Here is an 18925-nt window from a genome sequence, read left to right as displayed (position 1 = left end):
TATTGGAATCATAGCCATACTTCCCTTTACAGTAGAACTCAGAGCAGGTAACAATATATGCATAAGACAATATATATAAAATTAAAATATTTAAGCAATTCTTACAGCAGCAGAAGGAGAAGAGGAAGAAGAATGAAAATGGAAATCATTAGCTGCCATGACATCTGTGACCCTACAGAAGTGTGACAAATCTCACAGGGCCTGGATTTCATTCAGCAGAGCAATCCACAAGGTTAGAAGTGCTGGACCTAGTCTATATGGGACCTAGGCAACGCTAACTACTGATAACCTATTCTATCCTATGTGCCCATATAATAGAAAGGAGAGATTGGGCCACTGTTGCAGCACAACCCCAAAGAAGGGGTTTAAAGTTTAAAAAACCTTTTCTAGCATTGTGCCACAGCAGTGCCTCAATCTCTCCATTCTATCCTATGGACCCATAGCATGGAGAAGCACCAGGGGGAGATCTTTTTCCTGCTTTTCCAACCCAGAGTGCAAAAGGAGGAAGAAAACCCTGCTAGTCTGCGCTGTACAATGTTTCAATACGGCACCCCTGGACCAGCAGTGCACTAGGCAAAAATCTAATATGCCTAGCGGGCAGTACGGCCCTGAAAGTTGGAGCCAGGGACAAAGAAGCCCTGTGGAGATTTAGAGGGGAATATCCTTTTTGCATGCTCTGTGCAAATGCATTGCAGGCTTTTGTAGGCTTACGGCAGCTGTTTCTTCCTTCTCTGGTGCCCTGTCAAATTCATACTAAAGACATAAGATGGAGGAGGTGGGTTGTAGCAAGCCAATCAGCCAACCAGCACTTCATGATGAACAAGAATAAAGCTGAAGCTGAGCTTGGAAACCCACACTTGTACCTTCACAAGATATTGTTTCCCCCTCTCTCTCAGCTGAGAAGAGGCAGGGAAGGAGAAGACATTTGCTTTTCATCCTCACTCAGCAATGCCTTTAAAATTCTATAATGGCCCTTTTTGACTGATTCCATCTAGGAAGCAGATGGGATACCAGAACTACAACTCAAATTGATCGTGGCCACCTAAAGAGCTGTCTGTCTGTACAAAGACACCAAAGTAATGAGAAGATTTTAGAATTCTGTCACTTCACCATTCAAGAGCCAGTCTTAGAATAAGATCAGCTAGGGCATGTACAGAACGAGGGACAGAGAAATTCTGTCGTCACATTTTTCTTTTGGATCCCTTGCTTAATTTGTCACTAGTGAGTGTGTCTGGACAAATTATTACATAATTTTGAATGCTGGGAGTTCTTTTCCATACCATGTAGACTACTATTATTTGGACATACTATTGGCAAAGTGTGCCAGGGAAGAGGTTGTGAAAAGATGAAAAAATTCTAATTCCCACAAGTGTAATAAATTGTCTCTCTGGTAGTCAGTTACAGGATAGCAAGAGAGAAAGGTACAAAGAGGGGTCTTAGAAAGACAATCCAGGGAAGGGAAGCTGCCTGCATTGGTCCTCTCAGCAAGTAATTCCTACAAATATCAGTCAATGTAATTGGAAGTGAAAGAGGGAGAGAAAGACTTTCCAAAGTTTGGGAAACTGTTCTAAAACACTCGAATTATTATGCCTTCCCACAAGAATCCTTTGGAATTGGAATATTTCAGTGGGTAATTCTTAGTCTATTGTCTAAGAAAGACAAATTTCAGTTTTCATAGTTTCCTAGTTAACTGATCCCTGTTGTTCAGCTCTGGCCTCAGCCAAATGACATAACATTTTGGGGAAAAGATGCAACCCAGCACCCCAGCACTAGATGACAAAATGGAGAAGACCTCCACACCCACCATGAATTTCCCTTTAGTGCCCAAATAAGTTGGGAAGAAAGACAACCAAACACTGCAGAAGACAAACATGCTAAAAGTAATGAATTTGGCTTCATTGAAACTGTCCGGTAATTTCCTGGCTAAAAAAGCCACGGTGAAGCTGACAATGGCAAGGAAGCCCATATAGCCTATGACACAGTAAAACATGGCGGCTGAACCTTCATTACACTGAAGTATGATTTCTCCAGGCACTGAGTGCATATCCTGATCTGGGAAGGGTGGAGAAGTACTGAGCCAAAGAGTACAAAGAGCTGTTTGAATTAAGGAACCAGAAAGGACAATAGAATGTGACATTTTTTTGCCCACCCATTTCCTTATTCTGGATCCTGGTTTGGTGGCCGTGAAGGCCAGAACCACAGTGATGGTTTTGGCCAGCACACTGGAAAGGACCAGAGAGAAAACAATGCCAAATGTCACTTGTCGGATCAGACAGGTCACGATTGCAGGTTTCCCAATGAAGAGCAATGAACAGAGGAAGCAAAGCAGGAGAGAGATGAGAAGAATATAGGTGAGGCTACGGTTGTTGGCTTTGACAACAGGCGTATTCATATGCTGAATGAAAGTTCCAAGTACCAGGACTGTCACCATAGATAAAGAAATAGCCGACAAAGCTAACACCATCCCTAGAGTTCCTTGGTAAGAGAGGTAGTTTATATTCTTGGGGATGCATTGATTTTTTTCTCTGCTGGGATAAAGATGATCTGGACATTTGACACAGGCTTCCAGGTCTGAAAGGTTGAAAAGAGAAGTGTTTAAGAATTTGCAGACTGTGAGAAACATCTAAAAGAAAAGCAAAATACATAAGCTAGAGAAGAATTCCTCTTCTTAATTTTTCTTCCCAATCCTCCCTGCAAACATAGAGATGGCTGTGTCCAGTGCTACAGTTAATGATGCTGGGATTCATCAGTAAGGAAAACTCATTCTTCCTGCAGGGATACTCTTTGTTGTTCCTTGTTCCCCTTATGCAGTCCATTCTTGGAACATGTTTCAGAGTGTTCTCATGATATCTCCTATTCATTTAACCATAATTCTCACTGGGAAGGATGGATACAAAAAGTGTTTGAGAGGAAGGGAGGGCAATATTGACACTCTCTGTCCCTCCAGATACTCATCAACGGGCTGAAAACCATCAATACGTGCACCAGATGTTGAGCTGTAATAAGATCAAATGGAGAAGGGAAAATGGCGATGAACTCTCTCTTCGGTGGTTGAGGAGGCAGGCCATGTTGAGAAGAGAAAAACTGCACTTCAATCAGCAAATCTTGATTTGGAAGGCTATTCGTAAAAAGGATGTTGGATTTTTTCTCTCTGCTTTGGTGAATGGCTGAACAAGGAACTTTGACCAAGAAATGTAAGGTGACACCAGAAGATAAACTATGGACAAATGGGCTGCCTTGGATACAATTTGGACGCAGAAACTAAAGGAACTTAAAAGTTTTTAACCCTTGGGAAGAAGGACTTTGGAATCTGGGTCCTTTTTCTTTCTTTTTCTTCTTCTTCTCTCATTTATCCCAGTGAATAAGTAAACATGTAACCATTAACAATGAATAGATGTCAAATTTTAAAAGAATAAGAGAGATCTTGAAAAAGTGATGTTAAAGAGTCTAACTAACATAACTTTTCATGTAGCAGATGTACTGACAGTTTTCCTGTTTAGAGAGACTGTTCCTAATGATGTGAAAATGGGATCAATGGTGAAAAGCTAGATAGGATAACTGCTGCAGAATTTGAAAAACTTGGTAATTTGGTTGTTGTTGTTGTTGTTTTTAGAACAAATTGTTATTTTTTGCAACATATTGAAATATATTTAAACATAGACTTTAAAATGTTAACCAATACATTAAAAAATTCTTCCTCCCCCCAACCCTCAGTTTCTTGACCTCCGCCGGTGCTTAAAGTAATTAAAAAAAGGAAAAAAGGTAAAATTCACAATTATAGAATCTTCACTTACACTTCCAGTTATCTTAACACAAAATAAACCAAGACTATGTGTTAATAATCATTAAAATTAACCTTCTATTTTTCTCATAATCTAACCACATATAAAATTGTATATCATATCAGAAAACCATATTAACAACTTTATCTTCCCCTTAAAAGTTCATGTAATATTATCAAAGACCACTAAGTGTCTCTTGACTTTCCATTGTTTTTCAACATATTCTTGAAATTTCTTCCAATCATCCTTAATTTTTTCTGAATCACGGTCTTTTAAAATTCTAGTAAATTTATCCATTTCACTCCAGTGTAACACTTTTAAGATCCAGTCCCATTTCTCTGGTATTTTGTCTTGCTTCCACATTTGCACATATAGTGTCATTGCAGCTGAAAGCAAGTACCACAACAATGTCCTATCTTGTTTCGGAAAACTTTCCATCTGAAGAAGAAGAAGAAGATATTGGATTTATATCCCGCCCTCCACTCCGAAGAGTCTCAGAGCGGCTCACAATCTCCTTTACCTTCCTCCCCCACAAAAGGCACCCTTTTAGGTGGGTGGGGCTGGAGAGGGCTCTCACAGCAGCTGCCCTATCAAGGACAACCTCTGCCAGGGCTATGGCTGACCCAAAGCCATCTATCAGGTGCAAGTGGAGGAGTGGGGAATCAAACCCGGTTCTCCCAGATAAGAGTCCGCACACTTAACCACTACACCAAACTGGCTCTCCATCTGTAATCCCACCAGAAAGATATCCAGTGCTCTCTTAATGTCATTACCCAAAATTTTCAAGGTCTCTTGTTGAATTATTTGCCAAAACTGTTTTGCTTTATCACAAGTCCACCACATATGGTAGAAAGAACCTTCATGTTTTTTACATTTCCAACACCTGTCTGATATTTGATTATTCATTTTTGCTAATTTCTTAGGTGTCATATACCATCTGTACAACATTTTAAAACAGTTCTCTTTAATATTGTAACACGTTGATATTTTCATAGAGTTCTTCAATAGGTGTTCCCATGTCTCCAATAGGTGTTCCCATGTTCCCATGTTCCCATGTCTCCATTAAAATGTCCCATAACATTATCTGATCATATGTCACTTGATCTAACTGTTTCATGATGTCTTTGGAAAAAGCATTCTTTGCCCCATTTGGGGAATATAGTCCCAATAACAACTTCTTTTCTCATTTATCGACACCTCCACTGCAACATATCTACCGTCACTGTCCTTAAAAATCAACTTTGGCTCCAATTCTTTTTTAATGTAAAAAATCACTCCCCCTTTTTTTCCCTTGGCCAATAGGTGAATTTTGTCCATTTACATTCCAAGAAATTAATTTGTAATCCATAGTGATTCTTCAATTATTCTGTATCTCCAAATTCTTTATTGTCCGCAAAAAACCTTTCCATGCCTTGAATATCTATTCTTGTAATTCTCAGTCTTTTATACTCAAAGCTAAGTCCTTCTGGTAAAATCCATCTATATCTTATTCCCTTCGCCCTTAGCTTTTCTGTCAATTTTTTGAAATGTCTTCTGTCACTTATAACTTTCCTTGGCAGCTCCTTCATTGTTCTTATTCTGCTTTCTTCCACCACCATTGCTTTTTCAAATTGTTGACTTAAAATCCTTCACACCATGTCTCTTTTAGTAAATTTTACTACCATATCTCTTGGTAGCTTGTTCTTTCTAGAAAATTCAGTTAACCCTGTGAACATAGTCATACTGATGTCCCGTCACATCAGGGTCCTCTCCCTCCAGGGTCCACTCAGCAATGATTGTGGAAATATACGTCTTTAAGTCTTATTGGTCATTTTCCGGTACATCTCTTAGACGGATCATGTTTTCTATTAACTTACAGTCTTGTAGGGTTGCTTTCTCCTGCATTTTCTTGATGGTAGCATCTTGGTCTTTAATTTCTATTTCCTGTGTCTTCTGAGCTGTAGCTTGTGACTCTTTCCTATACCTCTCTGTCTTTTTCCCCCTCTTTTTTCTTTTTTATTTCATGAGTGTGAGATAAACTGGGAAAGAATTGAAGTTAAGTATAATGAGGGTGATGTGATGGAAATTGTACTATTGTAAATTTGAGTTGTAAATAAAAATTTAAAATAATAAAGAAAAAAATAGAAAGAAAAGGGGGAAAGGGGGGGGGGGAAGAGCTACGTATGGAGCAGATACTGGCAAAGGAAGTGTTGGCTCTTGACAGCTCATGCCCTGAAAATCTGGCTGGTTTCTTCTAAACTGAAAAAAAAGGGAAAGAAAAAAAACACTTCCTGCTGGGACTTTTGTATTAAAAATCCCTGTGTGGAACAATGATGCGATCAGAGGGTGTGGCCTAATATGCAAATGCGTCCTTGATGGACTTTTTCTACCAAAAAAGCCCTGTCTATCTTGATGGGACAATGGTCCAATTCAGTCAAAGGCTTCTACATATGTACAAATTAAGAAACCAACAACAAATATTTGTTCAGTCCTTTCCATCTTGACCTTGCACCTTGCCCCCTCCCGCTTACTGATGCAACCTTCTCTTCTTCCTAATTTTTACATATACACACCACAAATGAGAATGTTTCACAAATACATCTCTTACCCATCTGGTCAGAGAACACCCCTTCAGGGCACAGAAAACAATCATAGCAGCAAAATTTCTCTCCCTCTTTCTTTCTCTTGCTGTAGCCAGGAAGGCAGGGATCATTGCACACAGAGAGAGGCACCACCTGCCCATAAAGAAAAAAAAAGAGAGAGAGAGAGAGATATTTCCATTTTTAAAAAAATGTTGAAGGTGGCAAGAAATGCTGACATGGAAGACTTTGTATGGAGAAAGCAGTTAGGAATTGTTTGCTTATTACCAACTTATATTCACAGACAAAAAAGACAAGCATGTGATTTTGTGTGGGTGTGGGTGTGCAAAGTGATGCTGGTGTTGGGAGGGGAGGCTTGGAGCTCATGTCCTATACTCACAATACTCAGCCTTTTAATAGCTTCCCTGAGTGATCATTGCCTTAATGGTGAGATGGCTGGAAAGTTTGGCTAGGATCAAGGATATCCTCCTTGGAATCCCCTCTTGTGAGATGACTGTGGGCCATTAATCCTCTCTTTGCCAGACCTACTTTCAAAGGGTTGTGTTGAGTATATCATGGTGGGGAGGAGAATAATCTAAGATGTGTTGTTTCCACATTGGTGAGAATGGTGGGGTGTAACCTTTGTTACAGTTCATTTTTTGGATACAATCTGCAAAAAGAGATGTTCATTCTTCCTGTTGCTCCTTTAGGTAGCACTTCAGCAAAACTGCTAACTCAATATTCAACAGAACATTAAATATTTTGACTGCAGCAAGCTTCAGAGTAGGCAGGCTCTGTGAGTACACAGATAAATGCATGTAAAGCTGCCTTATAAAAAATGGAAACCTTCATCGATCAAGGTGAGCCTTTTCTATTGAGATGCATAGCAGATATCTAGAGTCTTAAGCAGAAGTCTTCCACATTACCTACCACCAGATTCTTGAAACTGGAGATTCAGGGATTGAACCTTGGATCTTCCGTATGCCAAGCAGATGCTCTACCACTGAACTATGGCCCTCCCTGGAATAGCAATAGAACTGCCCAGTCTGGTTTATCTGCTGTGTTTTTGAATATATTGTTTTTTTATTTACCTCGTTGAATATGCAACTACAATTTTTAAATTTTGTAATTTTTTTTTAGTTTTTAAAAATTTTATTGTTATATATTCCAACACCACTCCACCTCTGTGAGAGTCCCAGGCCATAGATACATTATAATATTCCATAAATTTATAACTATTAACATTTCATCCAAATACAACTCCATCACTCTATTTAAACATCTTGTCCATTCATTTTCTTATTAACCAACCAATCGTCTTAAATTGTTTAAACTTTTCCAAATATCTCACCATCTTCCTAAACCACCCCTCCTCCTGTTCCCTAACCTTTAATCCGTTCATTCTTCGTATCTTCATTGTTAAATACTCCAAAATAATTATAGTATTCATTTTATCCCTCCAATGATTAATTGTCAATTCCTCAGCTTCTTTCCAATTCCTTGCTATCACTTGTCTTGCTGCTACTAACATCAAATTAATCCATTTACTATCCTCTTTTGATCTTAATCCCACACCATCCAAATTAATAATTGCCATTGCTTTAGATATACTTATTTTCCATCCCATAATCTTTGTCATCTCTATGCCAACCTGCAACCAGAATTTTTTCACTAAGGGACAATCCCACCACATGTGACTGAAAGTTCCAATTTCTCCACATTCCCTCCAACAATTTTTACTCCCTGATTTAGAAATATAATACATCTTAATGGGTGTATAATACCATTTCTGTATCATCTTCAGTCCCTGCTCCTGCACTAACCTAGATGTTGTAACAAAGGGAGGTAATCTAAACATCCTCTCCCAATCTTCATCTAAAATGTTATTTCCAATATCTGCTTCCCAATGTTCCTTCAAAAATTCTCTCGGGGATTTCCCTGTACCTAATAAAATCTTATACAATTTTGAAACTATTTTTGACTTATCTTCTCTATACTCTTTCACCAATTTTTCAAAGGGAGTATTAATTCTTTTACCAATATTTTTAAGTTCTTCCTCCTTCAGCAATGAGGAGATTTGACTTTTTAACAGCCAATTAATATTATTCAAAATATTATACTCCTCTTTCTTCACCCCATCAGTACCCCAAACCTCTTTCAATTCTCGAATCGTAATCCTCTTCAGTTTATCTCCTACTTCCTTTGACAGCGATCCCCTTAATGGAGCAAATTTATCATAGTACCACATTTTAGTAATAGATGATATCTCCGGAGCAAGTTCTTTTTTCCACTTCTCCCATACCCTACTGGGCCCCATAAAAGTTGATAATTTATCACCTATCTTCTTCCTCCTTTTCGTTCTATCAAATAAACTTTCCTTCCCTCCTACTACCTCTAAATTTTCCTTTTCTATCCCGTTCAACTCTTCTCCTAACTCTCCCTCCAACCAAATCATTAAGTGCCTTAATTGATATGCATCATAATAGTAAATTATATTGGGAATCCCCCATCCCCCATCTTTAATACCATAATATCTATACCTACTAGCTGTCCTTGGTTACTTTGATGCAAAAACAAATCTATCTATATCTCCTTGCCATCTCTTCAATACGTGTTCTGGTATATGCCAAGGCAATACATAGAATAAATAAGTCAACCTAGGAACTAGAAACATTTTAACCATAGCATTCCTTGTACTAATTGACTCCTTCCTCTTCCTCCAGTCTCTCATTTTAACTTGAATTCCACTCCAGATTCTTTTATAATTATACTCAAATATTTTTTTAATATTCCTAGGAATATTAACCCCTAAATATTTCACCATTTTATTTGCTATGGGAATACCCAAAATTTTTGAAGCTGCTAATTGTAACCCTGGCTTTACATTAACACACATCATCGAAGATTTTGAAAAATTCACTTTTAACCCTGACACTTCCTCAAATTCCTGTAGTATCTTTTTTAAAGGTGCCACTGCGGGCTCCACATCCTTAATTGTCACCATCATGTCATCTGCATACATTGTTAAGAGATTCCCATCTATTTTCCCTTTCCCTGGAACTTCAAAGCCTCTAATTCTTTTGTCCTTTTTTAATTTATTCACTAACGGTTCCAATGCTAAAATATATAACATAGGGGATAAAGGGCATCCCTGCTTCATACCACTCATTACCTGAACATATCCCTCTACTGATCCACCAACTCCTATCAACGCCTTGGATTTAGAATATATTGCCTCAATCATATTTTGAAATTTCTCCCCAATCCTATACTTTTGAAATACAATCTTCATGTATGTCCAATCCACAGAATCAAAGGCCTTATAAATATCCAATGCCAAAAGCGTAAGTGGCAAATCCTTATTTTTAGCTAAATAAACCATACCCATCACCTTCCTAACTGCCTCTACTAAATACTTTTGAGGCATAAACCCAAATTGCTCTTTCCCTATCAATTGTGCTATACATTTTTTAAGTCTCATTGCCATAACCTTTGCAAATATTCGATAATCCATATTGGTGATTGAAATTGGCCTATATGAATCCCTTAAAGTCTGATCTTTCCCAGGTTTTGGAATTAACACCAATCTCGACTCCAACCATGTAGGCGGTGTAGGAGATCCATCCAAAATTCCTTGAAACAATTCAGTCACATGAGGCACCAATATATCCTTAAAATGCTTATAAAATACCGCATTAAAACCATCCAGTCCAGGTGCAGATTGCATATTCATAGAATCTATAGCCATCTTAACTTCTTCTTCCATTATATCCTTATCTAATTCTTTCCTACTATCTTCACTTAATTCTAAAAATTCCAACCCCTCACAGAAATTTTCTATATCTTCCTTTTTAATCCCTTTGTTTGCATACAATTTATTATAAAATTCTATAAAATTCTCCAATATCATTTTAGGTTCAGTTTCCAAAAACCCTATATCATTCCTGATTGCCTTAATATTTTTCCTTACCTGAAAATTCTTAATTTTATTTGCTAAAATTCTTCCTCCTTTCCCTTCAAGCTCATAATACTTCTGTCTGTTATACCATAATTTTAACGTAGTCCTATTAACATCCAATACATTCAACTCTTCCCTTTTCCTAACTACTTGTTCTTTATCCTCCTTCTTCTTAGATTTCCTAAATTTCTCCTCCAATACTCTAACTTCTTCTTCTACTTCTTTAATTTTCCTATCTTTACCTTTCTTCAATCTCACCAAATTCTGTATACACACACCTCTAATAGTGGCTTTCATTGTTTCCCATATTATTGTTAATGAAGTATCTGATTTCCTATTCTCCTCAAAATATCTTTCCATTGCATTTTTAATATTACACTTACTTTCTTCATCTGCCACTAACCATGGATTAAACTTCCAATTATAAGATCTATTAAAATGACCTATTTGCAAAAAGGCTGAAACAGGGGCATGATCAGTAATCTTAATAATCCCAATCTCCATATCTTTTACCCAGTTCCTCATTTCTTGAGAGATTAAGATTCCATCCAATCTTGAATAAGTTCCATGCACGGCAGAGTAAAAAGAATACACATCATCATTAGGAAACATTTCCATCCATAATTCTAGCAGACCAAATTTCCCGCACACTCTTTTAAATTTCTCTGCTTTCTTTTTTTAACATTGCCTTTCCCCTGCAAGTTAATATTAAAATCCCCCCCTATTATTTTAGTATAGGGTGAAAATTTTTCAAATCTATACAATACATTCAACTGATGCACATTAGGGAGGTACAAAGAAGCTAAAGCCACCGGCTCTCCCTCCAAATGACCCTGTACAAAAATAAACCTTCCATCCTTATCTCTCATTACTTTATCTGCAACAAAATCTATGTTAGAATTAAATACTATTCCCACCCCTCTGCTCTTCGAGGAGCCTGGAGCAATAAATTTCTTACCTTTCCCAAAACCAGGGAAATTCATCTCTCTTCCCCCCCATTATATACCTCCTGCAAAAACAGCACATCTGCTTTTAATTCTTGAATATATCTCCCAACTCTTGCCCGTTTCACAGGATTTCCTAGCCCTCTAACATTAAGAGTTGTACATATAACATTAACATTTTTTTTATCATATTATACCTAACCATAGCTCTTCCCCATATCTCTTCTGTTCTCTACCAGCCTGGAATTCTAAACCCCAACAACCCTTAACCAACCCCACCTGATGTTGCTTATCTACCCTCCACCTACCCTCCATTACCAATTCTACCCATCCAAGAGAAATGCAATATGCCAATGCTCGTGGCATATCTCTTGTATAAAGAATTCTTCCCAATATGCATTCACTCACCTTCTTACTCCATTCATAATCCACCCATTCACCCCTTAGATTCCAATCATCCAACCATACCCCAATCACACCATCCAAACACACCAACATCATCCCAATCAGCCACCATCTACACATCTTCTTCCCAATCATACCATTAAACACATCAGACTTCCAGCTACTACTGACATCCATATTGGGGGGGGGGGGGAGAGAAAAAAGACATCTCTCCCACACTGTAAACTCAAAAAGAGCAACAGCAACAATTAAAAAAAAATCAAAAAAACTGTTCATGTTGAGCTATTCCGGTCCTTCTATCTTCTTCCCTTCTTCCTTAATCCATCTTCCCTTAATCATTTCTTAGTCTTAGTCCTTTCCCTGAAGTCCCAAGTCTTTTTTTCCTCCTTCTTTTTTTTCTTCTTCTGTTTCTGAGTGTTTCCCATTTCCTCTTCCAAACTATTTTCCCCTTCTGAGTCCCCGTCAGGGAAATGCTTGTAATCCTTAGGCAGCTGCAGTCCCACATGTTTAAATAGCTCCTCCATCTGCTTCTGATCTTTTGCAAACAACTCTACTCCTTCGTGCACCATTTTCAGAGCAAAGGGTGCCATTCTCCAGCTGTATTTCATTCCTTTATCCTGCAGCACCTTGGTAAACACTCTTAACTTTTTCTTCCTGTTAATTGTTTCCTGTGATAAATTTTCAAAAACCAACACTTTTTAAAATCATTATTCAGTAACTTATCTTGCCTATCCAAGGCCTTCATGCCTTTAAGCACCTGCTCCTTTAATATATATTTTCCAAAGCACATTACCACATCTCTCGGCCACCTCCACTCAGCTGTCTGCTTCCCAACTCGATGAATACGGTCCAAAACTTCCCTTGAAATTCCTAAGTCAGGGAGCATTTCAGCCATCCATTTAATCACATTATCCATGTCCTCCGTTTCTGGAATATTTTTCAACCGCAAATTTGACCTTCTGGCCCGATTTTCCAAGTCCATCAGTTTATCTTTAAAGTATTTATTTTGCTTTTTCAACTGTCTGGACTGTTTTTGCAACAAGTTAATTTTCTTCTCATTTAGCTGCGCCATTTCCCATGCACTATTCACAGTCTCTGCCATAGCTTCAACGGCCTCAGCTAAATTAGTTATTTTTTCATCCACTATCTTCGTTACTGCTTTAATAATGCTATGTTTGGCAGCTTCCACTGCTCTCTTAACTTCTAATTGAAAGTCTTTCGGTTTCATTACCTTATCTTCACTTTCAACTTCTGAGTCCGAGGTCGCCATTGCCGTTTCTCTCAGCACCAATTAGTTTTAACTTTAGCCTCTAGCCAACTTCCAGACTCCTACTTCACAACTATCACCAGCTTATATTAAAGTCTTCAAGTCTTCAAGGCTTTGTTATTTTTATCACCAGAAGAAGGAATACTTAATTCCCTTTAGCATTCTACCGGGAGCTCAAACAAAACATGTCTTCCTCTCAGCTGAGCATGAGTAACTATTCTTAATCTTTGTAAAAAAAGAAGATGCCATGCTTTAGCCAAATTAAATGTTGAATGCACTGAGGTTGATTCAAATTGTGGAGAAATAAAACATAAACTGACATGTTACGAAAATATCATTCCCCCCCTCCCCCATGAATGTGTATGATGAAAATTTATTCTGATTTCCCTGGGAAAGTGAAGGTAAAGAAGAGAAGTTTCATTATAACACTGATTAATTCATTTTTTTTCTTTTAAAAAGAAATGTGTTTACTTACAAAAGACTGAGTTGGACAATGCAGCACCTGCAACTACAACTCACCTGGTTAAAACTTCTGTGCCACACTATCTGGGCATCATTAAGATGTAATTCATTGCCTGGAGGGGCATGAGGATCCAGCGTTCCCACTTTTACTCTAACAAATGAGCCATTGGGGAAGGTAACCCAGTTGGTAACATCAAAACCTGCAACTAATTCATTGTATTTATCAAAATGCACCATGTCTCCAGCACTATTATTGAACAAGATGCCCCTCAACAATGTGTGGACCTGGGTTAAAACAGAACAAAAAAGGAACATAAAAGGAAAAAGAGAATCATAGGGTTGGAAGGGACCTCCAGGGCCTTCTAGTCCAACCCCCTGAACAATGCAGGAAATTCAGAAAAACTTCCCCCTCAAACACCTCATGATCTTTGCTCCATGCCCAGAAGATGGCAAAAAAGCCCTCCAGGATCCTTGGAAAAACTGGCCTGGAGAAAAACTGATGCCTGACCCAAAAGTCATCTCCGTTCTTTATAAAGTCCCACATAGATCTGCGATCATCTCACTCTCTCCTCTCATCATCTCTTTTTCAATTATCTCTGTCTGTCTGTGTCTACCGTGATGTCTATTTCTACCTCTATCTCTGAATTAGCATAGCTGACAACTCTTGATATTTTATCACAGTTCGTGGCCTGAGGAGGAACCTGAATGCTCAGTCAGTTGTCCGTGTTCTGTGAAATTGCTGAGCAGTCGGGTTAAAACGGATAAAAGGATGTACTTCTTCACCCAAATGCTGATTAACATGTGGAATTCACTGCCACAGGAGGTGGTGGCGGCTACAAGCATAGACAGCTTCAAGAGGGGTTAGATAAAAATATGGAGCAGAGGTCCATCAGTGGCTATTAGCCACAGTATATGTGTGTATATGTATGTATGTATATGTGTGTGTGTGTGTGTATACACACACACACACACACATTGACCACTGTGTGGCACAAAGAGTTGGACTGGATGGGCCATTGGCCTGATCCAATATGGCTTCTCTTATAAGAACATAAGAACATAAGAGAAGAGAAGCCATGTTGGATCAGGCCCATCAAGTCCAACACTCTGTGTCACACAGTGGCAAAAAATGTTATATACACACATACACTGTGGCTAATAGCCACTGATGGACCTGTGCTCCATATTTTTATCTAAACCCCTCTTGAAGGTGGCTATACTTGTGGCCGCCACCACCTCCTGTGGCAGTGAATTCCACATGTTAATCACCCTTTGGGTGAAGAAGTACTTCTTATGTTCTTATGTTACAGGTTGGAGGGAGTTAATAAGGCCCATGCTGGGAGTGAGAGGCCACTCTGGGCAAGATGAATGAGTAGTACAAACCTTTAGCTGGAGGTGAGTGAGGAGCCTTATGCTGGGTTGACAAGTCTTCCAGAACTGGCTGGGAAGATGGATATTCTGGAAGACATGGCAAAAACTGGAGAGGTGGACACAGATTTAAGTTGCAAGGTGGGAAAGGGCGAACTGATGCTGGCACCAGGGATCCCAGCAGAGACAGCTAAGGTCCAGAGCAAGAAAGTAGTCAGAGGGGTGGTGAAGCAGTTATCCAGTATACTGGAGACCAGGAAATACACAGGTGAATAAGGACTTTAGTGAAGAGTCTGATAAAACTGAGGCAAAGGCTTGGGAGTGGTAAAATGACCTTCCATGGCATCTGGGAACTAAGCAGCAAAGGCTAGTTGGGTTGGCTGAAGCAGTGGGAAGGCACTGGGATTTAAGGTGGTGGGTGTGGTAAGGTGCTATACAAATGGAATTTGTGTAAATTGTATGTAACAGTGGCCAAGGAGGAATTGGGGAGGCAGTTTGCAGTATGTGCACAGAGACCCCCTGGCCAATGGGGGTAGGTGTCACATTATAGTAAGCAGAATGAACTTAAATAATTGCAACTTTCTTTGGATGATATAATGTTAAGAACATAAAATACCTGCGATGGCTGTACATTCTGGATATCCAGCCGCCCTCCTCCTTCTACCAGTCTTCTTCTGTGTTTGGACTTCAATAAGTGGATGTCATTCAAAACATGTGCCACTGAATGTACAGCATTGTAAGCATTGTAGCTGTGACCAGTCATGCCCATTTCAAACAAAATCCTGGGAAGATTCTCCAACTTCTCCTCCCCAGTACAAATCTGTTTATTCTCTTCCTCCTTTTTAGAACTTTTCAAAGAACAACTGAATGCCTGCTCCCAGAAGTCCTTGATAAAGCTGTCTCCCTCATCCCAAGAAGGTCTTACAGTCTGAAGGAATTGTTGGAATCCAGGTGGCTGATTGGAATGGACTGTAAAGGACAGAGCACCATGAAAGCTCTGAATATCCCAAAGTCTTTGGATTGAGGCTGACTCAAAGTCCCAATGGGATGTAGTAATCCACACTTTACTGGGTAAGGGTAATGAAAATATGGGTGCTTGAAAGAGAATTGAATGTAATATTATCATGGCTGGTGGTTCACCATATACATAACATACATTGGCTTTTCTGTTCAACAGAACTTGGTACTTTCCCCACTGCATTAAAAAAAACTCTACAAATTCTTCCAGATAAGATGGTTTGGGTAATCTGAAAGTAAAAGCAACACAAATGCTGTTCTCAGTCAGTATTGGTTCTACTGTCTGCACAAACTTGTCTCCGATGTCATTATCCAGAGCCAGGAGGCCGACCCAAATCCATCCAAAATGGCGCAGTAATAGGACAACTCCCCTGTGCTCATAGACTTGATTGGGAACCATCTGATACACAAAAGGGAATTGATTTTTGTTGTTCTGCATCAGGGAAAATGATCCATAAGTGAGCTGAAAGGAAATGTACACTTTTGTCATAGGTCAGCCTGAGACAAGCCTACGGAGTCAAGCACTCAAGAGAAAGGAAGTCCTCAAGTGAAGAGGAGCCTTTTGTAGCCAGTCCAAAATGTAGCAGAATCAGAATCAGAGAGCTATAGACTTCTCAAGGCTCACAACCAACAGCTGATCTAGAGCTACCACCCAGCCCCAACTCAGAAGATGAGACCCAGTTGATCAATTCCAGTCCACCAGCCTCACCTCCACCCTTCGAGTGCTGGAGACAGAAGCTTAGAAGGCAGCAACAAGCAAGGTGGCAGAGTGCATGCCTCCTGGTTTATTGCCAACTGTTTGCTGGTGACAGCCTGCAGTAGTTCCAGCAGTAATCTCAAACAGCTGACTGCTAACAACGACTTGTTAGGATGTGACTTTGTGCTGTGGAAGGAACAAGTCATCAATCTCTCAGTTTCCACAGATCTTAACTTTGCTCTTTTCCTGTAACCATTAGATTGGCTCTTGACACTGACCCTGGAATCTTCCTCCTTTTATTTTTGAATGACCTTGGACTTACACCTTGGTTCCTGTGTAATACTTTAAACTGATCTCTTTGTAATTGACTTTTGAACTGAACTTTGACCCTCAAATTTGTCTTGAATTGACCCTAAATTCTGCCATTTTTTTAATTAAATAAAAACTGTGAATTGCATGTTACCAGTGTGTATGTTTCATACTTGCATATCTGCAACCTACCTGTGGAGTTTTGTAGATGTTCACAACATCGGCAATATTAACAGAGACTTCAGAGAAAAGTCCTCCAATGAGTGCTACAAACATCTTCTGTGTAGCACAGCTGAAATTGGGTACCATCTTCTGGTGTGCTGAAAGAAGGTTGAGAGTGGCTTTATATGTCATCCTTCCAGCACTGCTACTATTGAGGATATAGAAGCCCAAACTAATGTTGGATAAGAAGTTGGGATTCTCATTTATTTCTTTTACAGCAAATGCCATGGCCAAGATATGCTGGTAGTGTTTTGTTACTAACCTGCAATGTGAATAGAAGGATTTCAAACAGAAGAACCAAAATTGCACATGCAGAAGTCATCCTCTCATCTGGGTTGCCCACTTCCGAGCAGACTTTTTGACCTGGGCATTTGTAATAAAAGTTAGTTTGACATTAAAACAGGTAATAAACATAGCAATTATAATGGAAATGGGCTTTAATGTCATAAAGAAGGTTTCCTTGTGTGCTTTTCTTTCATTTCCCCTTCTGCCTGGATGGCAACTAAATATGATTTCATGAGATCACTTTCATGTGTTTGTTTTTGGGATGGAGGTGTATGTTGTATACTATTGTCATCTGGTTTGGTCCATGCAATTTCCCTACCACTAATTATACTCTGGATTCCCATCCCCAAAGCATTTGTACTTAATACATGCACAAACATATTTTAATCTCTTTTTAAAATGATTTACACTGCCACCTAAGAACACTTTCCTGAAAGTAAACCCCAATTAATCAAATTCAGTAAAATTCTGAAAAATATCTCTCTTATTTCTCTTCCCTTCTGCCCAAGTGACTGACAACTTGCAAATATGTATGGTTAAAAAAAATGGAATGAGGAATGCAGAGACTGCATTCACACGCACTAAATCATGCACTTTCAATCTACTTTCATGGCACTTTCCAATTGGATTTTTCCAGTTCACACAGTAAAATCCAGTTGGAATGTGCATTAAAAGTGGTTTGAAAGTGCATTATTTAGTGTGTGTGATCAGAGCCACAGAGTCATTTCTAACATACACCAGAGAAGAGACTTTGAAAGGATAAGTGTTCATGAATAGTCAAAATCATGCTATAACTTTCCAGCATTGGGTCTTTCTCCAACCAGCAACCTGGTGTCAATTGTCTGCATTTCTCTTAGACAATTCAGTATTGATCATGACAAAGGGAAAGCACAGGGGAGTTATTTGAGTAGACATGGCATGGGGAAATCCTAAATCCTAACCATCATTTGAAACAACGGGAATCAACATTAGTAGTCAGATGCAGGAAAAGTAAATACCCCAATGTCTCCTGGAATTCTAGTTTGCACACGGACAAGTAAATGACTCAAGTACTTCATGACTCAGCAGTCTTTCCTCAACTACTATGATCAGGACAAGTTATAAAGAGAATGATAATCCTTACGCAGGGTCTTCAATCACCATTCTTGTAGGGTGTTCCACAAAAGACAGAAGGCTATTTGGTACTGCAACTTGAGATGCGATCCCACCAATAAATAAATCCCCTGGCTGATAAAATTTGTGAAGAATAGGAAAGGGATCGTTGTATACGGTGCAGTTGATGGAATTGGTTTCACACACTATTGGACACAGCAGCAACATTAATTTCAGCCGCATCGCAGTGATACACATCCTTGCTAAATGCAGATAGCAATGTCTTCATCTATTGTGCTCCCTTCTCTCGTTTTCCTTGTCTATCTGCGTCTCTGAAGTGCATTATAGAATTCCCCTCAGCTTTCGGTATCAACAGCAGTCCGTCTGTGTGAAAAGTAGATTCATGTATAATAATAGTCAGTTTAAAAGGAGGGGGACTTCTCGCAGTCAACAAACTTCTCATAGTGGAGGAAGCTTGAGGGTTGCAAGAAGGAGAAATGCACATTACCTTATGATGATGTGTATAGTTGTGGACAGTGTTCCCTCTAAGCTGAGTTAA

At 39.1% G+C, this 18925-nt stretch overlaps 1 protein-coding gene across 1 annotated transcript; it reads right to left on the bottom strand.

The window, feature by feature from the left end:
- Positions 1 to 1672: 1672 nt before the first annotated feature.
- LOC132583109 (vomeronasal type-2 receptor 26-like) lies at positions 1673 to 18609 on the bottom strand. The gene is made up of 5 exons (XM_060254777.1): positions 18398 to 18609; positions 16960 to 17251; positions 13434 to 13661; positions 6370 to 6496; positions 1673 to 2571 (listed from the first exon to the last, which is right to left on the bottom strand). Exons 1-5 carry the CDS (start codon positions 18607 to 18609, stop codon positions 1673 to 1675), a joined length of 1758 nt encoding a protein of 585 aa, XP_060110760.1.
- Between the last annotated feature and the right edge of the window lie 316 nt (positions 18610 to 18925).

This window comes from Heteronotia binoei, chromosome 15 (assembly GCF_032191835.1).
Source record: "Heteronotia binoei isolate CCM8104 ecotype False Entrance Well chromosome 15, APGP_CSIRO_Hbin_v1, whole genome shotgun sequence".
Taxonomy (NCBI): domain Eukaryota; kingdom Metazoa; phylum Chordata; class Lepidosauria; order Squamata; family Gekkonidae; genus Heteronotia; species Heteronotia binoei.
This window is presented reverse-complemented; position numbering and strand designations above follow the sequence as displayed.